This window comes from Rhyacophila brunnea, unplaced genomic scaffold (genome assembly GCF_057557595.1).
Source record: "Rhyacophila brunnea isolate RB1 unplaced genomic scaffold, BYU_Rbru_1.0 scaffold_2, whole genome shotgun sequence".
In the NCBI taxonomy this organism is placed as follows: Eukaryota; Metazoa; Arthropoda; class Insecta; order Trichoptera; family Rhyacophilidae; genus Rhyacophila; species Rhyacophila brunnea.
The window spans coordinates 30,680,026-30,703,004 of NW_028232859.1; the positions used below are offsets into that span (position 1 = coordinate 30,680,026).

Sequence of the window (22,979 nt, forward strand, 5' to 3'; positions counted from 1 at the left end):
GAGATTTTGGTATCATATAGAATCAGCTTATAAGACGGTTTTCATCCAGTTTTTTTTACTGCTAGTATCTTGAGCTCGCATTTTACACTCGCCATCCATCCATAAATATTGTACGAGATCGACCAATATTTACACTGCCTTTTAATAATACGATTTAATTTATTTTAAATCCATACTTATTGCACCAGACAATATACTAAGACTCATTAGTTTTTATAAATGTAGCACAGAGTGTATTACGTCTATTAAAAACGGTGAGTAGTTAATTACCATATAGAGTTTACGCTGTTCAGCGACTTATTAAGAAGTTAAATGCCTAAAATGTTTGAAAGAATACAACGAAATTCGTCGGATGTTTTTTTATAAAACCAATTATAAAGTTTAACATCGAAGTAAACACTGCCTTAATTTGATATCGATAAAAATACAAATTACGTAAGGAATAACGGTTTTTTTTCAGATATAAAAATTAATTAAAACAATATTTGTATTCCATGGTCCATTCGACCCCTTTGGCAGATATCTAAGTGCCGATCAGTGCCTTAATGATAAATGCCTGATATAAAATTACATATAATCACTTTTTAATTAAATTAAAAAACAGCTTACTGATTGATTTTTTGTATTAATGATCAACATATCTTTAGCACTGAAGCGAAGAAGCATATTTTTTATAACAATAATTATTATGTAATAGATCTTAATATGAATCTAATTTATCTACTACAACCGAAAAGTAAACTATTCATTTTATTGAATTTGCTGTATGTATCAAATTTTGTGTTTCGTTTTCATCAATTTATTTCCCTAATTAAAGATCAGTTTTTGGCGGTTCAGATATTTTTAACAAACTGACAAAAACACAATCTTGATTTTAAATTTTTACAGTACCTATAGAAAATAAAATGAATAATACCAACCGAATACTATAAAATAATACACATCGGTTTAATTTAACCCAAAGCATTCATATATATTTTTTTAAATAGGTGTAAGATTGTAGATTTTTTATTACTTGTAGTTTTTATTCACGCAGAAGAAACCGCTCCTGATGATTATCATTTATTAAATTATGTCAAATGGATACTTAGTACCAGTGGCGAAGGGTGACTTTTGGAAAGAGGTAAGCTGTGGAGATCAGAGACAAAGAGCACAGTTGTCAGGTAACTTACGGGAAATAAGAAGATAATACTTACGATATTACTACTGATGAATAGGTGCACATTAATGACAACGACATACTGGTCATAGGTTTCACCGCTGAATTTGTCAAATTATTTAAATCATTTATGGCAGTAGAATTCCACGCATACTTTTCTTTACCAAACAATACGCATCGCCAACAAAAAAGTTTGTTTAATGTATAACTGCCAGTTAAAAACAAATATTTATCATATAAATTGTTGTGAAAATGTCTAATATAAGTTTTTTTGCTGTATTCAAATCTTAATGAACCCTTGAAAGGTCAAGCTTTGATAATTTTTAATTTTTGAAGAAACGTCAATCTTGGGAATGATTTTTTTAAAATGCAATCGTTCGCATATTTTCTATCGGGACACTATACAATTTTATAAAAACATATATATTTTAAGCACTGGCGAATGATTTCGGTACAATATGAGATAATTTATCCACATTCAAAACACAGTAACACACTGAATTTTGTATTATAAAATAAACCTTTATCACCGCTTTGAAATGTCAAAATGACATGAACTGTGAATTGCATGTTATGTTTGTCTATGACTGGAGTAACCTAAATAATAATCGCGAATTAATACAATATTTATTTTTAATAACAATTTATAAATTATATGTCGAACACAATAGTTATTATTTTTTTTAATCATCCTTATTATTTATTATTTGCTTTTAAAGATAAGCATAGACAATAAACAAATCAACATAGCGCATAAGCTTGTCCTGTTTACGCTTCCGAGTCGGGAACAAAACCGCAGACATGCATGAAGTTGGCAACTGAATTGCGGTAGAAAATTCGGCTTGGATTATCGTCGAAATAATTCTAAAAATAGCACTCACGTTGTGACGTTCCGTCATTTATTTTTGATTCGAAACTTGACTAAATTAAACGCTCTACTTATAAATAACGACGATAAATGACAATCAATATTTTTATTATAACCTACAATATAGATATTTATTTATTTAAATTAAATAGTTGAAAATAGAAGGTAAGCTTTAAATAATCGCTTAGTATGGAGCCTTCGCCACTGCTTAGTACATAATATCATGTTTATTTAAATTACTACTAAGTAGTGATAGATATCGATTTTTTTTCAAAATATGTTTATGCTCGATGGTTGAAAGTTGTGTACATATAATTATTTTATTTACCTACTATTGTATTTTTAAATTATTTAATTAATTATTTAGTTACGTTATAAAATAACAAACCGATTAAAATCACAAAGAATGTTTTCTTAGCATGAAAAAATAAAGTATCAAATTAAAAGGTGACTTAGTCTATGACTTTAAGGGCTAACAGGAGCTTAATGGAAGATAAAAGAAAGTCTAAGTGATTTTACAGAAAGGTATTAGCAGTATGTCATATGAAGCTGCTCCCCTGGGAATCGTTTGCAGGATTGCTCAAATCTCACGGCCAATTTAAATGAAAATTAAAGTGCCGCGGGGGAAGACTATGATGAGACCGTACATACAGAGCAAAGAAGATGTTGGACAAACAGTGGCTCTCGGTAGGCACGATACAATACAATATTTAATATAATAAATATTCTCTTACAACTATAATTGGTATCAGTTTTATAGTTTTATATTTACTATTGGTGAATGTGTATAGTGCTGGAAGATGTTAAAAGGTAAAATATAAGTTAATAAAAACGTCTCAAATAATATATAATAATGTACAGAACATAGAATTTAAAATTGAATAAGATTTTTTATTATATTGTATGTAATTAATTAATGGAGATAAAATGATATACCAAAATATTATGAAGATTAACCGTCAATTTTCTCCTAAGTAAACAAAATCATCTATTATCGTTATTGAATAAGTTGAATTCGATAGCACATAATAATATTTTGTTTACTGTAGTAAAGTAAAAAGCCAGTCGATTTTTATATTATATATTTTTTTTAATTTAGCGGTTTTTTTATCAATAACTCTTCCTGAAGGTGACCATGTTACGTCAGAAAAATAAACAGGTTTTTTTATATATATATTTATGTCTGAATTCCATTTTGCAATATATTTTTAAATTTCTTCTCATAAAGTAGTAGTCGGACCATGACCTTCTAAGATCATTATCCTTCGCAAAAATCCATTTACAAGGATTAATTAAGTTAATCAGTAATACAGCACGAGTAATGTGTTCTCGTTGCTAACTGATTTTTCAGAAATAATTTTGTAAATTGTAATAAAAAAATACAATTGTTACATACATGATAGAAAGTACGCCATTAAAAAAAACTCGCACTTAATAAAACTTATGATAGTATTAATTTACTGTATAGTTGTCGTCATTGCAAATTGATTGAGATTAGAAATTTTTTAGCCATTTATAAAAGGATTTTGAAAAACATTAGATGGCGTCATTTTTTTCTTTTTTGAGAATTCAACTTGAAGCAGTTATTCTGAGGTTTTTCAAAATTATATATTTTCAATAAAAATACGTACATGATAAGTATTCTAAATGTTGTGTTTATTCAGTCTTTAATAATACAAAATTAATTACACAATAGACTTATAGCTTAACGCTGCCATCTGAAAAATATTTGGTTATCATGCATGTTATTTTTACACTCTGTGTGAAAGTATTTTGTATAATGTGTGTGAATTGTTAATATATATTTTTTTGCTGTATTTGCTATATTAAAACTGATCTTCAATTGGTTACGCCACTGGAAGTAAAATACATTATAGAGTCTATTTGCATTTCCCTAATACAGCAAATGAGGGTAGGCTGGGAAAAATCTTTATTTTTTTCGAAACAAGCTCTCATTGAAAATGTGCTAAGGTAGATATTTAAAAATAAATAGACAGACCATAAGTATAAATTGTATCATACGAATCTACGTTTTAAGGCTGAACTCGTTCAGAAGAAAATTGCCAAACCTTTTAGGAAGACCATAAAAATTTTGGTTGAAAGTATACCCATTATAATTTGCCAAATTAATTAGTAACGATAATCTCAATACATTTTTTAAAATAAACAGAAAGTAAACCTGCTCTCTGTTTTACAGAAAAAATATTATAAATTATGAAAACGTACATATATATTATTATATAATATGTATCTAATGAAAACTACTTTATGTGTTTTGTATGCTTACGAATATCAGAAAATAGTAAATAGAAGCTACTATCAAACGAAAAATAAATGTACTTTGGCTATATTATTTGCAAAGAAAAATTGATTGATTATAAATTGTAAACCAGGGAAAGATTGATGGAAGAAAATTCGTAGGCAGAAAAGATTATATTGGCTAGATAACACTAATATTGAAAGCACTATCAGTGTTATAGTTATACGATTGGGTCAGAATTGGGAAACTGCTAATTTTCGATATTTTTCTATTCTGTCTTCAGTACAGAGAAAAATAAAATAAAATTATTATTACACAATTTTACCATTTTTTTTTGTTTCGACCATTTTTATTGTTTTTCAGTCATATGATTTATTTTCTATCTGTACACCATCATTGCATACAATTTAGTAAATAAACCATTTTTTGTGTTTTAAAACTTATCATTTTGAAGCTATAATATAAAATTATAGTCGTCATATTATTAAAAGAAATGTACTAAATAATATGTTTTTATTATTTTAGAGGAATTGAAAACGTGATTGGAGAGACGAATGGTGCATTTCTCCGAGTAAATAAATTGTAGGACTCAAGAAAAGCTAAAAAAATGCATCAATCTAAATCTAAATCGAAATCTGTTATAAATAATAATATAAAGAATCAGTCATGTGACATAATATTATCTGTTCTTGACGGAAATATATTTTTTTGGTTGACCTACCGATTAACATAACAATATGCAAAAAGAATCAAATGACTTAACACACCATGAAGTTTTTTTTATTATATCAGCGAAAATATTTTGTAATTTCTTTTTCATATTCATCATGTGGCCACATAAACTGGATTTCAGTAGGTTTAACGACAAAATTATGTTTTTTTTAGTTTTTTTCTGATACAAAGTATGTCATAGTCATTGTCGCCGTTATTGAAATACTGATGATTTTTAATTATTCATATGTAAAATTATAATAAATGACTACTTTATATCACGGTTCATTGAATAAGTAAATTTACATTGAAGTCTGTATTATGAGAGATGGTATTGTTTATTTTATTTAAAAAAAATATTTTGTACTTAATATATGCCTATATTTTATATATATTATGCGTGTGTATTGTAAATATTGAACCGGACATAAATTTTCAATATATATTTCAGTTGTCCGTTTCGGAGTTTGCAAAATTTCCATTCGAATAATGGCAGCACATAAGCGTCGCTGTAAAAATACACGAAACAAGGCATATTAAAACTGGGGCCAATATTAAATTCCTAAAATGATTTTCCTCTCCTATTGTTTCCAGCGCACGGGTAGGGCGTTACATACCCAACGACAGCAAATGTGGGTGTTTGCATATGTTTGCAAATTCTATACGAAAAATTAATATGTGCCCGAATCACTGGTGTATGAGTAAACGTCGAATATTTTAAGGACTATAATTTTATATGTACAAGTATTGACCTACTTATATTTTCATATATCACTGTCGGTCAATATAATGGGTAGTAAATATTAGTTTATGAAACACATAATTATTATAATATACTATATAAGTGAGATGAATAGTCAGGCACATATTCAATGCAAAGTATATTATGCTGAAAATATATATTAATTGTTAATATAAAAATCATAAAAATTGTGTTTTTATAAATTATAATTATATTTGAAATGAAAAAAAAAGCTTTAAAGATTTTCATTTAAATATTTATTATAATAATTAAAAATTGGTTTAACACACATCACTATCACTTCTATTTATACATGTTAGGTTTACTTAAAACCTAACAATCGTTCTAAAAAACCTTTACTATTAACTTTTGTACCTTTAAAACCTAAACCAAAAGGAAGATTATCAGATGTTCGTAAATAAAACTTTCCTCTACTTTTGGGAGATGAATTAAAACCCATCATACTGATGGAGTTATTATCACAATCTGAATCCAAAAAATTGCCCCAACTTTCACATTTTCTTGCCATCAATTTAGAATTATTGTGTAGTGACTCAATGTATAACAATCCCGCTCGTTTATGACTGCAATTTGGTCCTAAACAGCCAGGCTGGTTTGGACCTCCACCATTTACAAAGTAATCAGAATGCCCAACGGCTTCCAAAATACCCTGGATTCCCCGATTCACATGAATGATATCTACATAGTTAGCGTCGAGTTTATTCAAAACTTCTGAGGAATCACCATACGTAAAGCACGGCCCTGCCGGATCTAAACCAGTTATTCTATTAATAGTTTGGCCTGTGTAGTTTTTGAAATATCTTCCAGTCCACCCAGCTGTCTGCGCGCCAAGGCTAATGCCTATCATGTGTACTCTGTCCGGATTCATCCCCAGAGTGTCGGTCATCTGTTGTAAAAAGCGCGCAAATATTTTTCCGATCAGCTGACTCATGTAAGCCGACCGCACGTATTCGCCGGTCGTGATCTGGCTGCAGTCCAGTAGCATGACGTTGTACTTTCCCTTTCGCAAATATGCTCTAGCGATGGCGCTCGGAATGGTAGATTCCGCATAATCATTGTAGCCGTGAATGGTGATTACGGTCTCGTCGTGGGGATTGAATACTCCAGATCGATTATAAACATCGAAGGCTTGTTCTATAGGAAAACTCTTCCAGCTCGTATTCGTATCATTCCAAACGATTAAAAGCTTTGAAGTCTCTTTCAAAAGGGCAGGATGGCCATTGTAAGCCTTCATTAGCGATCGACCTATAAAAATAAAGAAATATTTTAATATCAATGCCACAGAACATAGTCATGCTGAAGCTATTTGCTGACAGAAATATAAAAATTTTATATTAGGTAATTCGATAATCTTTCAATGCGTTATTATATATAAGTAATGATAATATAATCGAATTAAAATATGTAGATAATACAAGCAATCGATGCATTTGAAATATAGCATTAGCATTTGAACTTCTTGGATAGAGGATTGAACCAATCAGTTTGTTCATTCGAAATAAAAGAACAGCTCTAGAAAAAACGTTAAAAATGAAAAAATGAAAGATGCATTTTAAACACGTGTCTCGTCGTAGACCGAAGAATTTGTAGAAACTGATAGTTATGTGTAACCTCCAGGAAATGGCTATATTTCCGGATTGTCAGAATCCTCTCAGTCATGTAAAATTGACGATGGACAGAGATCATATAATACAATATATTATCTCTCTAAGGCGGCTCTCGTGGTGCAGTGGATAAGGCACTGGCCTTCTGCCAGAGAGTTCTGGGTTCGATTCCTGGTGAGGATACAGTATTTATATATTTTTCTCAAAGCCTGGGTGCTTGTGTTCAAAGTTTTTAGTCCAAAATTACTATCAACCGCCTTGTACGAAAAAGCAAGGACATGGTTATTAATAATTCTAAATATATATATATATATTATATATAATTTCTCGTATTATTATTATGTAGTATACATACGAATCACCACAATATGCCTAGGTATATTAAATATACAATAACAACAAGAAAGAAAGCGTGAACGTCAGAAATATTGATATTGTTATAAATTGAAATACACATTACACGTGATAATGAAAAAGTAAAGTAAAACATGACAGGCCAACTAATTTGACCCCACTCTTACTATATCACGAACCTCTGCAGTTAGACGTTTATAAATTTAAATCAGCAAACAAGGTCAATGGATTGCTATAATATTATGAACCTTGAATAAATATTGAAGATATTCCGCATTTTAGGTGATTAAAAATATTGGCATACGCAGATAAAACTATATTAAACGAAAAAAACAAATTTTACATTATAACTATAAATAGAAAATTAATAGTTTCTTACTAAGAAATATCTTTGCTATTTGAAATAATAAGAGGAGTATATGAACTAAGATTAAAATATATTATTAATGACGAAGAACGATAAACACAATTTTAATATGTCCTTGATGATCACCATTATTAAGTTTGCTCATTGCTATTGTACTTTATATTATCATTTTTAGTCAATACTGATATAATAAGCGAAGAAAGCGGTCTTAGAAAATATAACGTAATTACTAAATACTGTTTGTATACGTACTAGATAGTTTTAGAGAAATCGTTACTTTCATTCTCCGCGTTGCATTGTTAGGTAAATTTTTTTCATGACATTTTAGTGATTATCGAAGTAACTACATTTTTTTTGCAGCACTTGAACAACTGTTATTATTATTAAAATTTTCCATTGCAATATTTAAATTATTGTACTTAGGGTAATGTGACATTTTTATAAATTTACATGATATAAAATGGCGTAAAATTCACTGCTTTATACGAATTTACGATAAAAAATACCTTATTCAATAGATTATTTTTAATTTAATATTATTATTATTATTTAATTTAATTCATGTATTGTATTATATTAATAATTATAAATTTGAGACGTTCATGATATGATATAGAAACTTAAGTATAAAATAAAACAAGTTTTAAAATAAAAAGAGGGTAACGTCGAACGGTCGATCGATCCTGAGAGAATTATATCGGGATACATAGAGTGGATGTTGTATTAACATATTTTGTTTTTACAAGAGATATATGTTAGCCATTTGCCAAACCCGAGGGTCTGAACACACATTGAAAAATAACACGTGAATTTTCCATACCCACAACATTATACACTAACACGTTACCGTTAGGTTATTGCGGGTGTACAAAATCATAAACTACTACAGATATGTATACTTCGTATTACTTTCGTTATTTTGAATGAATTTTTTAATTATTATTTTTTTCTTTCGCCATATGATAATATATAAGTAGGTACCTATGGGGTTTATAAAATAACGATCACTTAAACTCACCTCACCCAAGTGGGCAAGTGGATAATTTACATTAATACCTTATTGATTAATTAATTAATTAAGTAATTTAGATGAACAACTATTGCCTTTTCAATTAACAATAATTACCACTGATAAAGGGCAATGTCTCTATTTCTAGTAATCTTAGCCAAGATAGTTAAGATATCTATAGAATATGAATACAAGCTAATTTTAATTTGTATAAGTACATACGTAGATTAATAAGAGTGATGAGTATAAATAAAATTAAGATATAACTATACTATCAAACTTCTTAAGGTGAAATGTAAATATTAACAATGGAGTTCAGAACTGTATTCAATAAGGTAACCTCAAACTCACAAGTATGTAAACAGTCATAAAGGTATTTTAATTAACAGCTCTGAAGTACTACTTCGTCCCAACTAAAACAATCAAAGTCAAATCTTTGATCTCCGCAATATGAAGTGGGTAAATAGGTAGGTACCTACTTTATTGGATTTGCAGATACGGAAAATACGGTTGCAAACATTATGCGAGATTTGGTTTGGTAGTTTTCATTTATTCTTTATGTTTTAATTATAAACTCTTAAACAATAATTATAATCAAGTAAATTTTACAAAATATTATGCTTCTTAGAAAGAGGAGAATTTAAATAAGGAAAAATGTTTTCATAAGCTTTAGCCTAAGATATTTTAATAATATTCAATCCTAGTATGTAATTGATTAAAAATAAGTATTACTTATGTTGGATAGTATTTAGAAGGTAAGTCTCAAATAATTACAAAATAAAAAGAACTTTTTATATACCACGTTTTTAAATTTTCTGTTGAATCATATAAACTTGACAATTCTATGTATTAACAAATACTTTTTTTTGTACTAACTTGATAGAAATACTGAATAAATATAGAATACTGAAATGTCATTTTGACATTTCATATTGATTTCCATAGTAACTATGTATTAATAATCTAGTTGCTAGGACTGGACACACAAGAAAAAAATGTATACTGGACAAACAAGAATACGAGCTAATAAAAACGTGGTAAAATGAATAAAATGACAAGAGAAATAGTTTATATATATTTATTTTAACTGAATAAATAATATATTATTATAACGAGGGGACTTACATAAATAGAAGACTGAAAACAAAACCACAAACTGTCTTCAATGTGAGAAAACATTTAATTTTAATAAGACACAAAGGGTGCGTTAGTGAAATGATATTAATTGAAGTCTGGTGTATGTATTCTATTTGTATACTGATGTTATAGATTTTTATTCATATACTGAATTGAAATATGTTTGAGGATTAATTTAGTCTAAATCACTGCAAAAAACACTTTACTACAAGTAACATTACTGTAGATTATTGGTAACTAATCACTTTCTAATCAATAAACACCGGTTTTGTTTCACTTACATGCATTCGAAAACGTGATAAATATGTTTTCTGCAATGTTGGTAGAAGTATCGCGAGACTCCCGCGCGATGGCACTGCAGCCAACTGTCAAAATAACAAAGAGAGCCCGCGAAAATATTGGTGCTGTGTGTACCATGGCCGATCGGTGTATGAAACCGAATCAGCGGTATTTATTAACTGGGCCACCGAGTGAGCGGAGTCAACGGCGAATGCTGAGATTACGCTTTCCGCGGCCGTGCAAATCATAACCGATAACTCTTGATAATGGCAGAGACGTGCCTTTTAGTTAATTCAAGCAGGCTTAAAAATAATACAGAATGAACAAAACGGTGTTTTAGAATGTTGATTTATAACAAAGGATGTATGTAAGCTAACCTGATTCTATTTGAATTATAACATTATATAAACGAAATAAATAAATTTAATCTTTTTTACTGACCAAATTATTAACTTTATTTATTTATTTCAATGTAACTACAGGCAAACTTGAGCTTTAGCATCATCAATTATTCAACTGCTCTGTCAGTATTCGCCAGTCTCTAGCTAGTTCTGCATGCAAAGAATCTTTACGAATTGCTCACTATCTGGCTGTTTGATATGGGGTAAATTGGACTTGTACTAACTGCCCACCTGACAGTTTAATATTATTTATGAACTTCACTTTGGATCTACATCAATACTCCCTTAGATTATTTTACGAACTTTCCATGCCATGTATAACGTGATATGATTATTGTCATAATTATTGAATAAACATTAATACGAGTATAACATAACTTATATGACTTTATTTTTGGTGAGACCAAATTGTCGATCTTTATATAAAATAATATTGATAAAAATATATTTATTAGACATCGCAATGATACTCGTGACTATTGATTCAATACAAAAAATATGTACCTAAGTTAAGATTTTTAGTCTTAATCTCTATATATACAAAAATCTCGTGTCACGATGTTTGTGGTCGAACTCCTCCGAAATGGCTCGACCGATTTTTATGATTTTTTTTATGTATATTTTTTAGGTATGAGAATAGGTTAACAAGTATATTTCATACCGCTAGGTGATTAGTTTATCTCTATCCAGAAAAATTTTCTTTTATTTTTTTGACAATTTTTTTTTTGTATTTTTTTTATTATTTAACATTAAAAAATACGTATAACCCCAAATTTTCACCCTCCTACCTCTACCCTCCCATTTTTAAATCTCGATTTTATTATTTTTGTATGAACAAATTTAACCGTCGTTCGTGTTTCAAACAGAACGAAATTATTTATGTTGTTGAATGACAGATGGCGCTACGTCTGAGAAGAATTCAAGAGAAGCGTCGCGTCATTTTGACATTTCATTCGGCATACCACAACGCAGTGCGTGCAAAATTTTGTACGATTTATTTTAATTTATCTATTTTTGTGTGCGTATATTACAGTGCACAATGCCAGCAAGACGCAAGGGGGGCCATTTGGGCCGTCGAACGAATAAAGCAACAAACATGCAAAATAGTAGATCAGAATGACCAGACGAACAAATCCAATAAGATAACAAAAACGTGCGTGTGAGCATGTCGCAATCGTGTGCATTTCAATCACAAGAGGCACGAGCTGAACGAAATCAACAACGACAATTGGAACGGAGCCAAGCGCGCCGGTTCGTAGTTAACAAACGCAAAGCAAATGACGGACAACGCCAACAAGTACATCGAGCATTTACATCTGCTTCGTTCATTCGTCTCGCATTCGAGTACGAGCCAGATATTGAATATTCCGCTCATCCGAAAGTGCTGATTGGTGATATGGTCAAGGAATGTCCCCATTGTCATGCACTCAAATTCAAACATGAGTCAGCCGGGATGTGTTTCGCATCAGGAAAAGTGCAACTACCAGAAATTGAGATACCACCAGAACCATTGAACGGCTTGCTCATCGGCACGGTTCCAGATTCAAACCTGTTCCTGATATCCATTCGCACATTCAATTCATGCTTCCAAATGACTTCGTTCGGAGCAACAGAAATAGTTCACAATACTGCGGCAAATGGTCAACAATTCCATTCTACGTTCAAAATCAAAGGCCAAGTATACCACAAAGTAGGCTCATTGCTGCCAATGCCAAACGAACCACATACATTTTTACAAATCTACTTCATGGGCGGGCGGTGAAGACATCAATCATGTGGATGCACCTTGCGGCTACAATAACACAGTTCGCTTAATGCCAGGCGCATTGTCGGCAAACTGGACGCCTTATTGAATGAGCACAATGAATTATTGAAATTCTTCAAAGCACACATGCACGAATTGTAAAGTGACAATCACGCTATTGTCATCAATTCTGATAAAACACCAGCTGGAGAGCACGTGCGTCGATTCAATGCGTCTGTTATTGATGACATTGCTGGAATAATGGTTGGCGACCGCACATCGACGCGAGAAATCGTCATTCGAAGAAGAAACAATAATCTGGAGTTCATCGCTAACACACACCGTTCATACGACGCTCTCCAATATCCACTAATTTTCTGGAAGGGACAAGACGGATATTGCATAAACATTAAACAACGAGATCCTGTCACAAGTAATTCATTTATTATGAACATCATTACTCATTTTGAATTGAGAAAATGAATGGTTGGTGTTTTTTTGTTTTTATTTGCGGTCATTGTCTACAGCGCTCCATTCCTCTTTCTGTCATAGATCCCATCTCCACACACTTACGATACATTCGTAATTTTTTATTTAACAACCAAAATATTCACTAGAAATAATTAATATGGCAGAACAACGTTTGCCGGGTCAGCTAGTATTATTATAATAATTATATGATTTTAAGATTCGTCACACGTCATACGACACACTTTCTATGATAAAAAAAATGTATGGTGACTGTATCAAAAGTGAAATCGACGTAATATATTAAATACGTACTATAATCTAACATAATGATAATTAAATTAAAATCAGCTATAGTATATCCACTAATAAGTAGATAAACCATAATATTATTGGCCTTATATTTGTAATTATTACTAGAATTCATACTAAAAATTATCACAATAATTTTATTATTTGTTTAATTTACGGCGCTACTGATATATTAGGCAATACAAAATATATTCACTTGTATTGATTGTTTATATCATTTGTTTTATAAGCTAAATATAATATGGACATCAGATATATGCAATTTTTTAATAAACGATAGGTACACAATGAAATAAAATTATTATACTCATCTATCTGTCAGCATTTATATATTTTCAATTAAACTTATTTTATTTTAATAACAAACAAACATGGGTTATTATATACCTATTTGTATTTACTGTTAATACCTACAAATTGGTGAAATGACACATAAATAATAAACTCCTTATAATTCTGTTTTAAGTACCTAACTACTTTATATTTGTATTAATACCGGTTTCGTCAATTGTGATATATTCAATGGGTATGCTGTTCAATTGATTAAAAATTATAATATTTATTCATTAACAGTGTAATAATTTGCTCTGAAATCAGGTTTGGATATTATCTGCCTGATCACATATCCCAACAATTAATATTTTTTTTAGGTGAAATGGTTGTTTCTGTTTCGGTTGTAAATGTTGAACCATTTGTTTAACTATTAAGGTTTATGTTCTGGAGTCAAACATACAATGAAACATGGCCACAATCCAGATTAAACGACAGATCTTTTATCCACTACGTATTAAAATTATAAAAATCTATTAACCTATACAATATTTATAGAAAATAATGATAAAAATATGTTTAAAATAATAAAATAATAAAGACAATACAAACATGGGCCCACTAAACCAATCCGCCTCCCACCACGTTTGGTCTTAATCGAGCGTACCACGAGGCCCTAAGTTTAGACGTTAAGTATCATCAGTTTTATACACATGAGAATGTCTCAGGAGCAGTTACCCAAATCTGAGGTCATTAAGTACTCTTATCTGTTTTGACTGGGTTCTAATAAAGGGTTAATAAAATGGGCCAATGGAAAAAGGAGCAAGGAGAACTGACAACAGATATTAATAAAAACTAAATACAAAATAAAGCTACTGAATTAAAAACTAAGAACCATTCTGTATGAACGGACTAAACAACTTGTAGGACCATCTTGAGAGTCCATTCCCTTTTCAGCAGCAGTCAATATAAAATATACAACGTAAATGAACCTCTAACATTACGCTAAAATAATCATTATATATCTATATAACACCTTATCGAGAAACATGAAAATCCGCCTATATAAAACATATTATAGTAAATAATTAGTATACAATTTATAAAAATAATTGTGATATGGCAATATTGATAATATTGATGGTTGTTCATGATATATTTTTAAAATACATAATAATAGTTTCTAAGTCAAGAAGATACCCCGAGACCTTCCCACTTTTTGCAATTTTATAATATGTAAGTTTTTGATGATTCAATTTAACTTTTCTATATCAACGTGTACTAACATGATTATTATTTGATAGACTAAAAGTGTAATGATATAGGTAGTTATATTTTTGTAAAACATGCTTTCTCTTTCCGATTATAATGAGATAAAAATGAGTGACTTACCAATATAATAAAACAATGGAAATTGGAAATAAAGAGAAATTTTTGTAAAAACCAGCAATAAAATTGTGTACGTAACATGTTTATATCGAGAATCATCTCATAATGAGAAAATAAAAATGACTATATGATTACATGAATATTTTATTTTAAGGAAAAATAGTAAGTAAATAAGTTTAAATTTATATGTCAATGTTCTCATACATAAAACATCTTATGTTGAGTTTATCATTTAATACAGCAATTCCCAATTGTGGTTTCGCCATAGTTACAGGTTTTTGTAATAAATGTTTTCGACAAAGGAACTGACGAAGAGTAGCTGAAAATATTTAAATAAAAAAAATTAAATGGTATAGGTTATTAGTTTTATTAAAACTGGACCATGGTGTGTATAATATTTCAAAATTTAATTTGAAGATATGAGTAATCACCACTCGTCCCAAAAATCCGGTGGCATCACAAGGTTAGAGTGTTGTTGAAGAAGAAGAAAATAAGAAGGTATTTATCTTTTCAAGGAAAAAAACCTTATATTTTTTTTATCTCACTTATAAATTATAATAACTTTAAATACTATATTTCCATAATAAATATATTTAAATATCTAAATCTTGAAGTATCTGAACTTCAGTTTAAAGACGAACTTGAAGCACGGTTGCCTACGGCACATTTTATTCATATTCTTGGTATTTCCGCATGGCTAAGGATTGTGAGCACCCTGAAACGCAGTCATCTTTTGATCGACCAAGACTTTCCACCTCTAACAATCTTCTATTTGAATTTTCTGCCAGGGCGGAGTGATGACTGCCCCCAGTTAGCTCATTCACTTGATCGCTCCAGTGTACTGACCATTTTCCTTTGGTTTGCTTTCCCTAGAGTCTACTCAAAACCACCCGTCATTCCGGGTTATCTAGTCCGCATCGAATAATATCTCTAAAAAACTGCAGAAGGTGTCTCAGAAATATTGTTGAGAATCATTCCTTTATCTGGAGTCTCTGGACGATTGACTGGTTGATTCTGTGCCCTGTCCAAGATGTACGGGTTCGGTATCACCACTACATTTCAAAGACATCAATTGTCTTCCGTTCTCTTGTCCTCGGGGTCTAAGACTTGATACCGTTCAAAACCATGGAGTAAACTTATTAATATTTGCACGGGCAGCATTTTCGTGGAAATTGAAATTTCTCAATCCTCCCATTTAGTAGTAAGACGTGTTATCGCATTTTTTGCAATTTATGTGGGCCTTCTTATTTCTGTTTAACATCCGTCTAGATTTTGGAGTATCTTGTTGTTGGTAGAAGGTTAGCCCAATCGGTAAGTATTAATTTGGTCCTATTAATATTAATAAGGAGGCCGTATTTGCGACTATTTTCCTCTACCTGGTGTAGAAGCTCAGTGAATTCTCTCTTTCATTAAGCCTCGATGACATTGAGCTACTTTACAAGCTGCTTGTCGGCGAGTTTAAAAGCGGGCGAGTCAGCTAGTGCGATTGTGATGATGACACACAAAACTTACCACTCGCTCAGAAGCCAACAAGCTAGCGAGTTGAAACCGTCATTTTTGGTACTATTTTGACAGGACGTATTGAGTAGTTTGTTTTTTTACCGCGAGGTCGCCACTATCGCTCTACTGCGCAGACGCATATCGGCCCACACGCCAGCGTGTAGCGTGTAAATTAGTCCGGCTTTCAAATTTTCTTGGTAGATTGTTTACAATCTGCTTGTAAGGTAGTTCGATGATGACACTGGGCGAGCTTACAAGCAGATTGTAAATTTGCCAACAAGCAGCTTGTAAAGTAGCTCAACGTCATCGAGGCTTTAGCAGCAATCTGTGAATCTGAAGCTATTTATTTTCTGACAGTCGATCATTTTTGGCAGTGGTAATTATCTAGTGCTTTCCGCATTATATTATGTTCATATTTATTTTTATTTTAAAATACTCGTACCTAAAGCATTTTATTATAAGTTCCATACAAAGTATAAAAAGGTTCTATTACTGAAGTTGATTGGGAAACAATTTAAATTAATATGTTAAATCTATGGCAATAAAATGTTCTAAATAAAAAAAATATTTCGGAGTTTTAATAATAAATTTATTAGAATGGAATATTGTAGTGGTTGATAATAAACATATCATTTATTTTACTAATGCATCAGAATGGCATTGTATTGTCGTGGACGACATTTTTTAAAAATAGAGTTGATCCGTCACGGTTGCCGACTTTTCATTGTCAAAATACGTAAAAATTCTCTACTTTTCAATTTGAAAAACCTTACCTTGATAGATAAATAAAATGAAGTGATTTTAAAACAAAAAATGCTTGCAGAACAATTCAATTTTATCGGTTAACTCAGTTTCTAAATAGCTGACGGTGAGAAAATCTCTTCGGCAGTTACTGCGCCGAGGTACGTTTTTAATATTGCGACGCAATCTTCCTAGGGTATGGATGAAAATGTATAGAGTCGGATTTCTCTAATAAGGACGGAGGGTTTCCCATCACAACCTCACATGTTGATTCTATAGCCCATAAGACAACCGCTTTCCGGGATGGGCTTAACCGCACCTCGCATTGATATGATGCTTAATCACCTTTCAATATTCAACTCACGCGTTTGGAACCTTATGGCTGTTTGCAATAGGATCGTCGAATGTTATTCACGAAGGAGAAAATATACGAAATCTCGACTAAAGCTTCTCCTAAGCCGACTATATCGTATATTTTATACATACATCGCTCCTTAAGCGTAGTTTAGTGCAACTATGAATATCATGCTCATGATGTTCATGAAAGCATTGTGCATAGGTTAAATTGATTGTGTTAGCTCGTAGCTTATTCAGAAACGTAGACGATTTGAATTATATGTCATTTTAATGTTTTTTTTTGTTGAAGATACACCCACATCATGATTATAATCGATAAAACAAAATAATTTTTAGTTACTATTGATTTTCAAGTTTATTATTTAAATAAAAGGTCGAATTAAAAAAAATATATATTATCAATTTATGTATTCGATCAAAAATAAAATGTGAAATAATGTAAATTAGAAAATACACGAAAAGAATAAAATTCTAGAATGTCAATTTAAATCAGATACGTATTCAAAACTTTGATAAACTTTGACAAATATTGTTTACTTACTTATTTTTGATAAATCACTAATATCGTCTTATATCGAAGGATGGGGAGCAACTTGCACTACATCTCCTTTCCCTATCATGGGCTATTCATATCAGATGCCCAATGCCTAACATATTGATCCCTTTATGGAGGTTGCGTGGTGAAGACAATCTCCTTTACCTACGTTTCTGCTGCACTCTGCCTTCCTCTGTATTATGAATTTTAATATTAATAGATCCAGGATTCGGTGAAAGATAAATTATTATTTAATTAATTTATTTCTAATTAATATTATCCGATGTCCTGGATAATATACCGAATGCAAAATGATTTCCAAAACTAAGTTTCAGTTATTTGTATAAAATTATGTATGGGTACTTACTATTTTTTTTATATTAAAATGTCCAATTTGTAATATAGAGGGCAAAGTAACAAGAGTTTTAACAAAGTGTTTATTGATTAAAGCAAAATCCCCAATGGATTGAACTCATTGATAACAATAATTCTGAATAAAAATTATATTAATAGCAACTCAACTCTGTAGAGCCTCACTAACATTTTGATGATACTAAAACGGTATATAATTGCGATAAAAATACATAATTTACTTATAAAGAAATAACCTAAATATCAAAACTATTTCCAGTAATTTGTATTCGGTGCTGATGAGATAAAGAATAAAGTAATAATATTTACCACAGCATTATAAATATATTCAATATACATTAGACAAAATGCTTGCGTGTATCTATATTATGATTATACCCACTTATAATATTGAATACTAATGTCAATTGTATGAATCCAAAATTCAAACCTTATCGGACAGTACAGGCAGCTCATTCACCCTTAGCATTGCACAAGTGTATTAAGGATAACGATCATTACGCCATTACTTCAAATATGCTCACAGGATTGGATGACATAAGAAAGTTAAGTGCTTACAAATTAATTAAAAAAAACCGACGGAGGGTAGGTACACACTTGACAAAAATTTAATTATATCAATTTTATAATTTTACTTCCAGGGCGGTTTTGGCTTTAATGAACGAATTTCTATAGTATAAGTAGAAAAGTATCATTATTAAAAAATTTAAATGTCTAAATGCAGTAGTCACTGATACTTCTTAAAAAATAACTTAGGTTTTTTATGATCAAAAGTGGTGTTGAATTTTTTTTTCCGAGAGAGAGTAGAAGTTGTTCCACTGTTCGATGTGGTGAAAGATTTTTCGTGAGATTCTGTGGTCAAATACTCGAAAATTCTGGAAATAATTCACATTTAATAGCACGATACAGGTTTTATTAATGAAATACATAATGCAGAGTTTTGTATTTATTTATAATCTGGAGAATTTGAGAAGCATATAAAGAAGATTTATACGTATATTGGCTCAAACTATTATTGGCATTTATCTGTGATTCAAGGTAGACAAGCCCATTAATTATCTTCATGCATTCGTCAGTGACCTTGTCGCCTAATTTAGTATAATAAACAATAGATAAATAAAATCATCTATTTGTATTGTACTATATTTTTAAACGAACAATACACAACGCTTAAAATATAGTATTATTTTTTTAATGTACCTATATAATTTTTAATAACTTAAAATTATTGATTAATAATTGTACTATCAATAGTACTCACTATAACTGAATTGTCTCAAAGTTGCCGGCATCAAGGATAGCATGCTATCTAGAAATTGCTATCGCGTGTCAGTATCCAGTCAAGTATTGGAGCACTCATATGACAAGAAAAACAAAGGTGAGCAGATTGAACGTAGAAACGAAAATAAAATTTTATTTCATGATTTGAATTTATTATCGAACATACCTGTAATGTAATATTACGTATTCCGGAAGGATATTAAATCCACCATTCTTACAACCAATAAAACAATATCAAAATTCAAATAGTTATTGTTATGGAAATATTGTTTGAATATTAAATTAAAATAATCCAATTTAAAGTTCATTAAACATTTAGGTATTTTTGTATTATTTGTTTTACAAGTGTTACTAGTATTACATACATAATTAGTATTATTACCAGATATTTCACAGACACATTTATTAAAATGAAATATTTTATTACAATAATATTAAAATACAATACAATATTTTTTGCAATATAGGAATTAATGACAATTTTCGGACAGCGATAATTTATTCATATAATGCTCATTTTTTTTTCACTTGTCAGTCAGAGATGCAACATAAACATTTATTCTTTTTTCTTCTTTCGACCATGTCCGATCCTAATACGATCATATGGGCCTACACGGAGTAGAGGTTTGTATAAATAGATTTGTTTTTGGTTTTTTACGAGAAATGGATGTCAGCCACTTGTTCAACCTATTAGGTCCATACGCTGACAGACACAAATTGAAAAACAATATGTGTACTTGCCAGACCCAGGATTTGAACCTGGGACCTACGGCGTTATATAGCTATAGTCCAACGCTTAAGCCGCGCGGCCACCGTTGGTGTAAGCCCATTTATAATAAAAACATTTATGTTGTTTGTAAAATGGAAAATAGTGTCGTAGAATAATTACAGAGGGTAATAATTATTCAATGAGTCACATACACATTCAGAAATAATGTAGCCAAACAGTAGCTAGACAAAAAATATAATATATCAAAGATTGTCAAGCATTTTCCCTGAAATAAACCATAGTTGAGCCGCTAAACTTCTGAGAAATTTTCACGTCGAAGTAGAAGCAATACCGGCATCTATTTATGTATGCAGACGTGTGAGTGTGAGAGAGAAGGTGTGTGTAACGGGTTTCCCATGCACTTTGAAAGTTACTTACATCTAAAGTGCAACCTTTGGCCAAAATCAAATTATGATTTAAGAGGACCCTGCTCGACTCCACTTGTGCTTTTTGCATTATGCACTTTGAAACTTTAGTTTGCGATGTTGTTAGTATCCTGCATGGGGATGGTAACACGGTCTCATTTAAAATTTAAAACTTAAAACTGTCATGTTAAGTTAAACACTCAATCAGATATATCTAAAAATATATGGATTTGATGTAAATATTATAAAAAAACATAATCGACGAATGATCACAGACAAACAAAGAAGATTTCTTTCGGTCAGTAACATAATAGAGAATAAATAAAAATCACTTATTCATAATAGTCTTATAAAGTTTTTACTACTAAAATATACATACAATGATAACTATTTTGTGAAATTTAATATTATTAATGTTAGACTACTGATATATTTAATGATATCCTAATTAGTGTAACAGATATTTTAATTATTGAAACAAAATAATATAATACTCGTATATTATCAATTTAAATAATACCGTGAAGCTTAATAATTAAACTTAAATGAAAATTATTATTAAATTAAAATGAAATTTATTTGTCACCCTATTATATTATACTCAATATAACTTATTTTTAAATTTATTTATTAAGGTCATTCAACAGGATCAATAAGAGGGTAAATATAAATAAATTATAGAAAAAATAATATTATGTGATGGTTCCAATAACTAGCGAACACAAACAGCATAATAAATCAAATTAAAGTTGATCAATTATTATGTAGGTACGGCTGTAATGAATATAATTGGAAAGTTATTCAAAATCGTTAAAAAAAATTGAGAAAAAAAACAGAAAAACATAAAAAAGTATATAAGTAAGTACATAAATAAGACAGGCAATATAAGAAAAGGTAAATATAATTTTAAAAAATATAATGAAAATAAGCAGTCATCCAGACATCCAGATAGAATTAGTCGTAGAATTTGGAGCAACTTAATACGAAAGAGGCAAGAAAACAAAACAGATCAACTCGATCACTGTGAAGATTCAAGGTTCTTCAGAGTCGAGCCACCAGACAATAATTGTAACCAAAATTGGTTTTATATGAATGAATGTATAAAAGAGAGAAAATGTGAGGACGAATATTGACTTTTGGGACATTAAATGTAATGTAAGGGAATAAAAAAGTAATAAACAAATAGTGATTTATTAATACATAATAATATCCAATGATAACCATGATTGCCAGCAGCTAGAATGCGCGGGACCAATAAGGCAAATACATACAAAAAACTTTTTTGTATTGCATTCCTCGGGTAGCATAAGAAGAATAAATATTGGATGCACCTAATTTTTTTCTTTGTTAAAAACTCCATCACTTACACTAACATCCCAATAACCGTAATGTGAAAATCGCCCTCCTTCTGTATATTTCTGTAGTGAATCTTTCTGAATCGAAATTTATCATTCTTAGTTATTCAAAAAAATGACATGTGAACTAATCGGGGTCAACTCTGGTTGCATACATACTAGTTGGTCGTGCAGTACGAAACGCGTAATATGAAATAAGCTACCTCATAGGTTGCCTCGTTCCACTCCAGGTGTCGACTGAGTTGCTCATGTTTTCTTAGCCTTCGGTAACCAGCTGGTTACTACAACCAGGTGCGTAAACACTGATTATGTTTCTTCTGCTTCGTAGTTGCTGTCGACCTGCTTGCCAGAGACTTGTCGACAGTACGTAAAAGGCATAATATGATACTCGTATGGAATAATATTATAACTTGAAATAAATGTCAGGCTACAGTACCTCCTGTCAACATTCTTGCCAATACGCTAAATAATACTATTTTTGATATTCCATGCAGAGAAATATAGAGGAACAATATTCATAGCTAAAAGATGCATTGATTTTAACACAAATGTATGTATATATTTTGATAAAGCCGGTGTATTTTATGTGAGTTTCATTGGTATTGTCTT

The 22,979-nt window shown here is 30.5% G+C and overlaps 1 protein-coding gene across 1 annotated transcript; it reads right to left on the minus strand.

The window, feature by feature from the left end:
• Positions 1 to 3,717: 3,717 nt before the first annotated feature.
• On the minus strand, positions 3,718 to 10,647 carry LOC147072185 (phospholipase A1 member A-like). Its single transcript, XM_085946401.1, has 2 exons — positions 10,514 to 10,647; positions 3,718 to 7,006 (listed from the first exon to the last, which is right to left on the minus strand). Exon 2 carries the CDS (start codon positions 6,993 to 6,995, stop codon positions 6,063 to 6,065), a length of 933 nt encoding a protein of 310 aa, XP_085802527.1. The 5' UTR covers positions 6,996 to 7,006; positions 10,514 to 10,647; the 3' UTR covers positions 3,718 to 6,062.
• Positions 10,648 to 22,979: the final 12,332 nt, after the last annotated feature.

Excerpts from the sequence above, each read along its gene's own strand:
- LOC147072185 (XM_085946401.1), bottom strand. The coding sequence starts at position 6,995 with ATGAAGGCTTACAATGGCCATCCTGCCCTTTTGAAAGAGACTTCAAAG.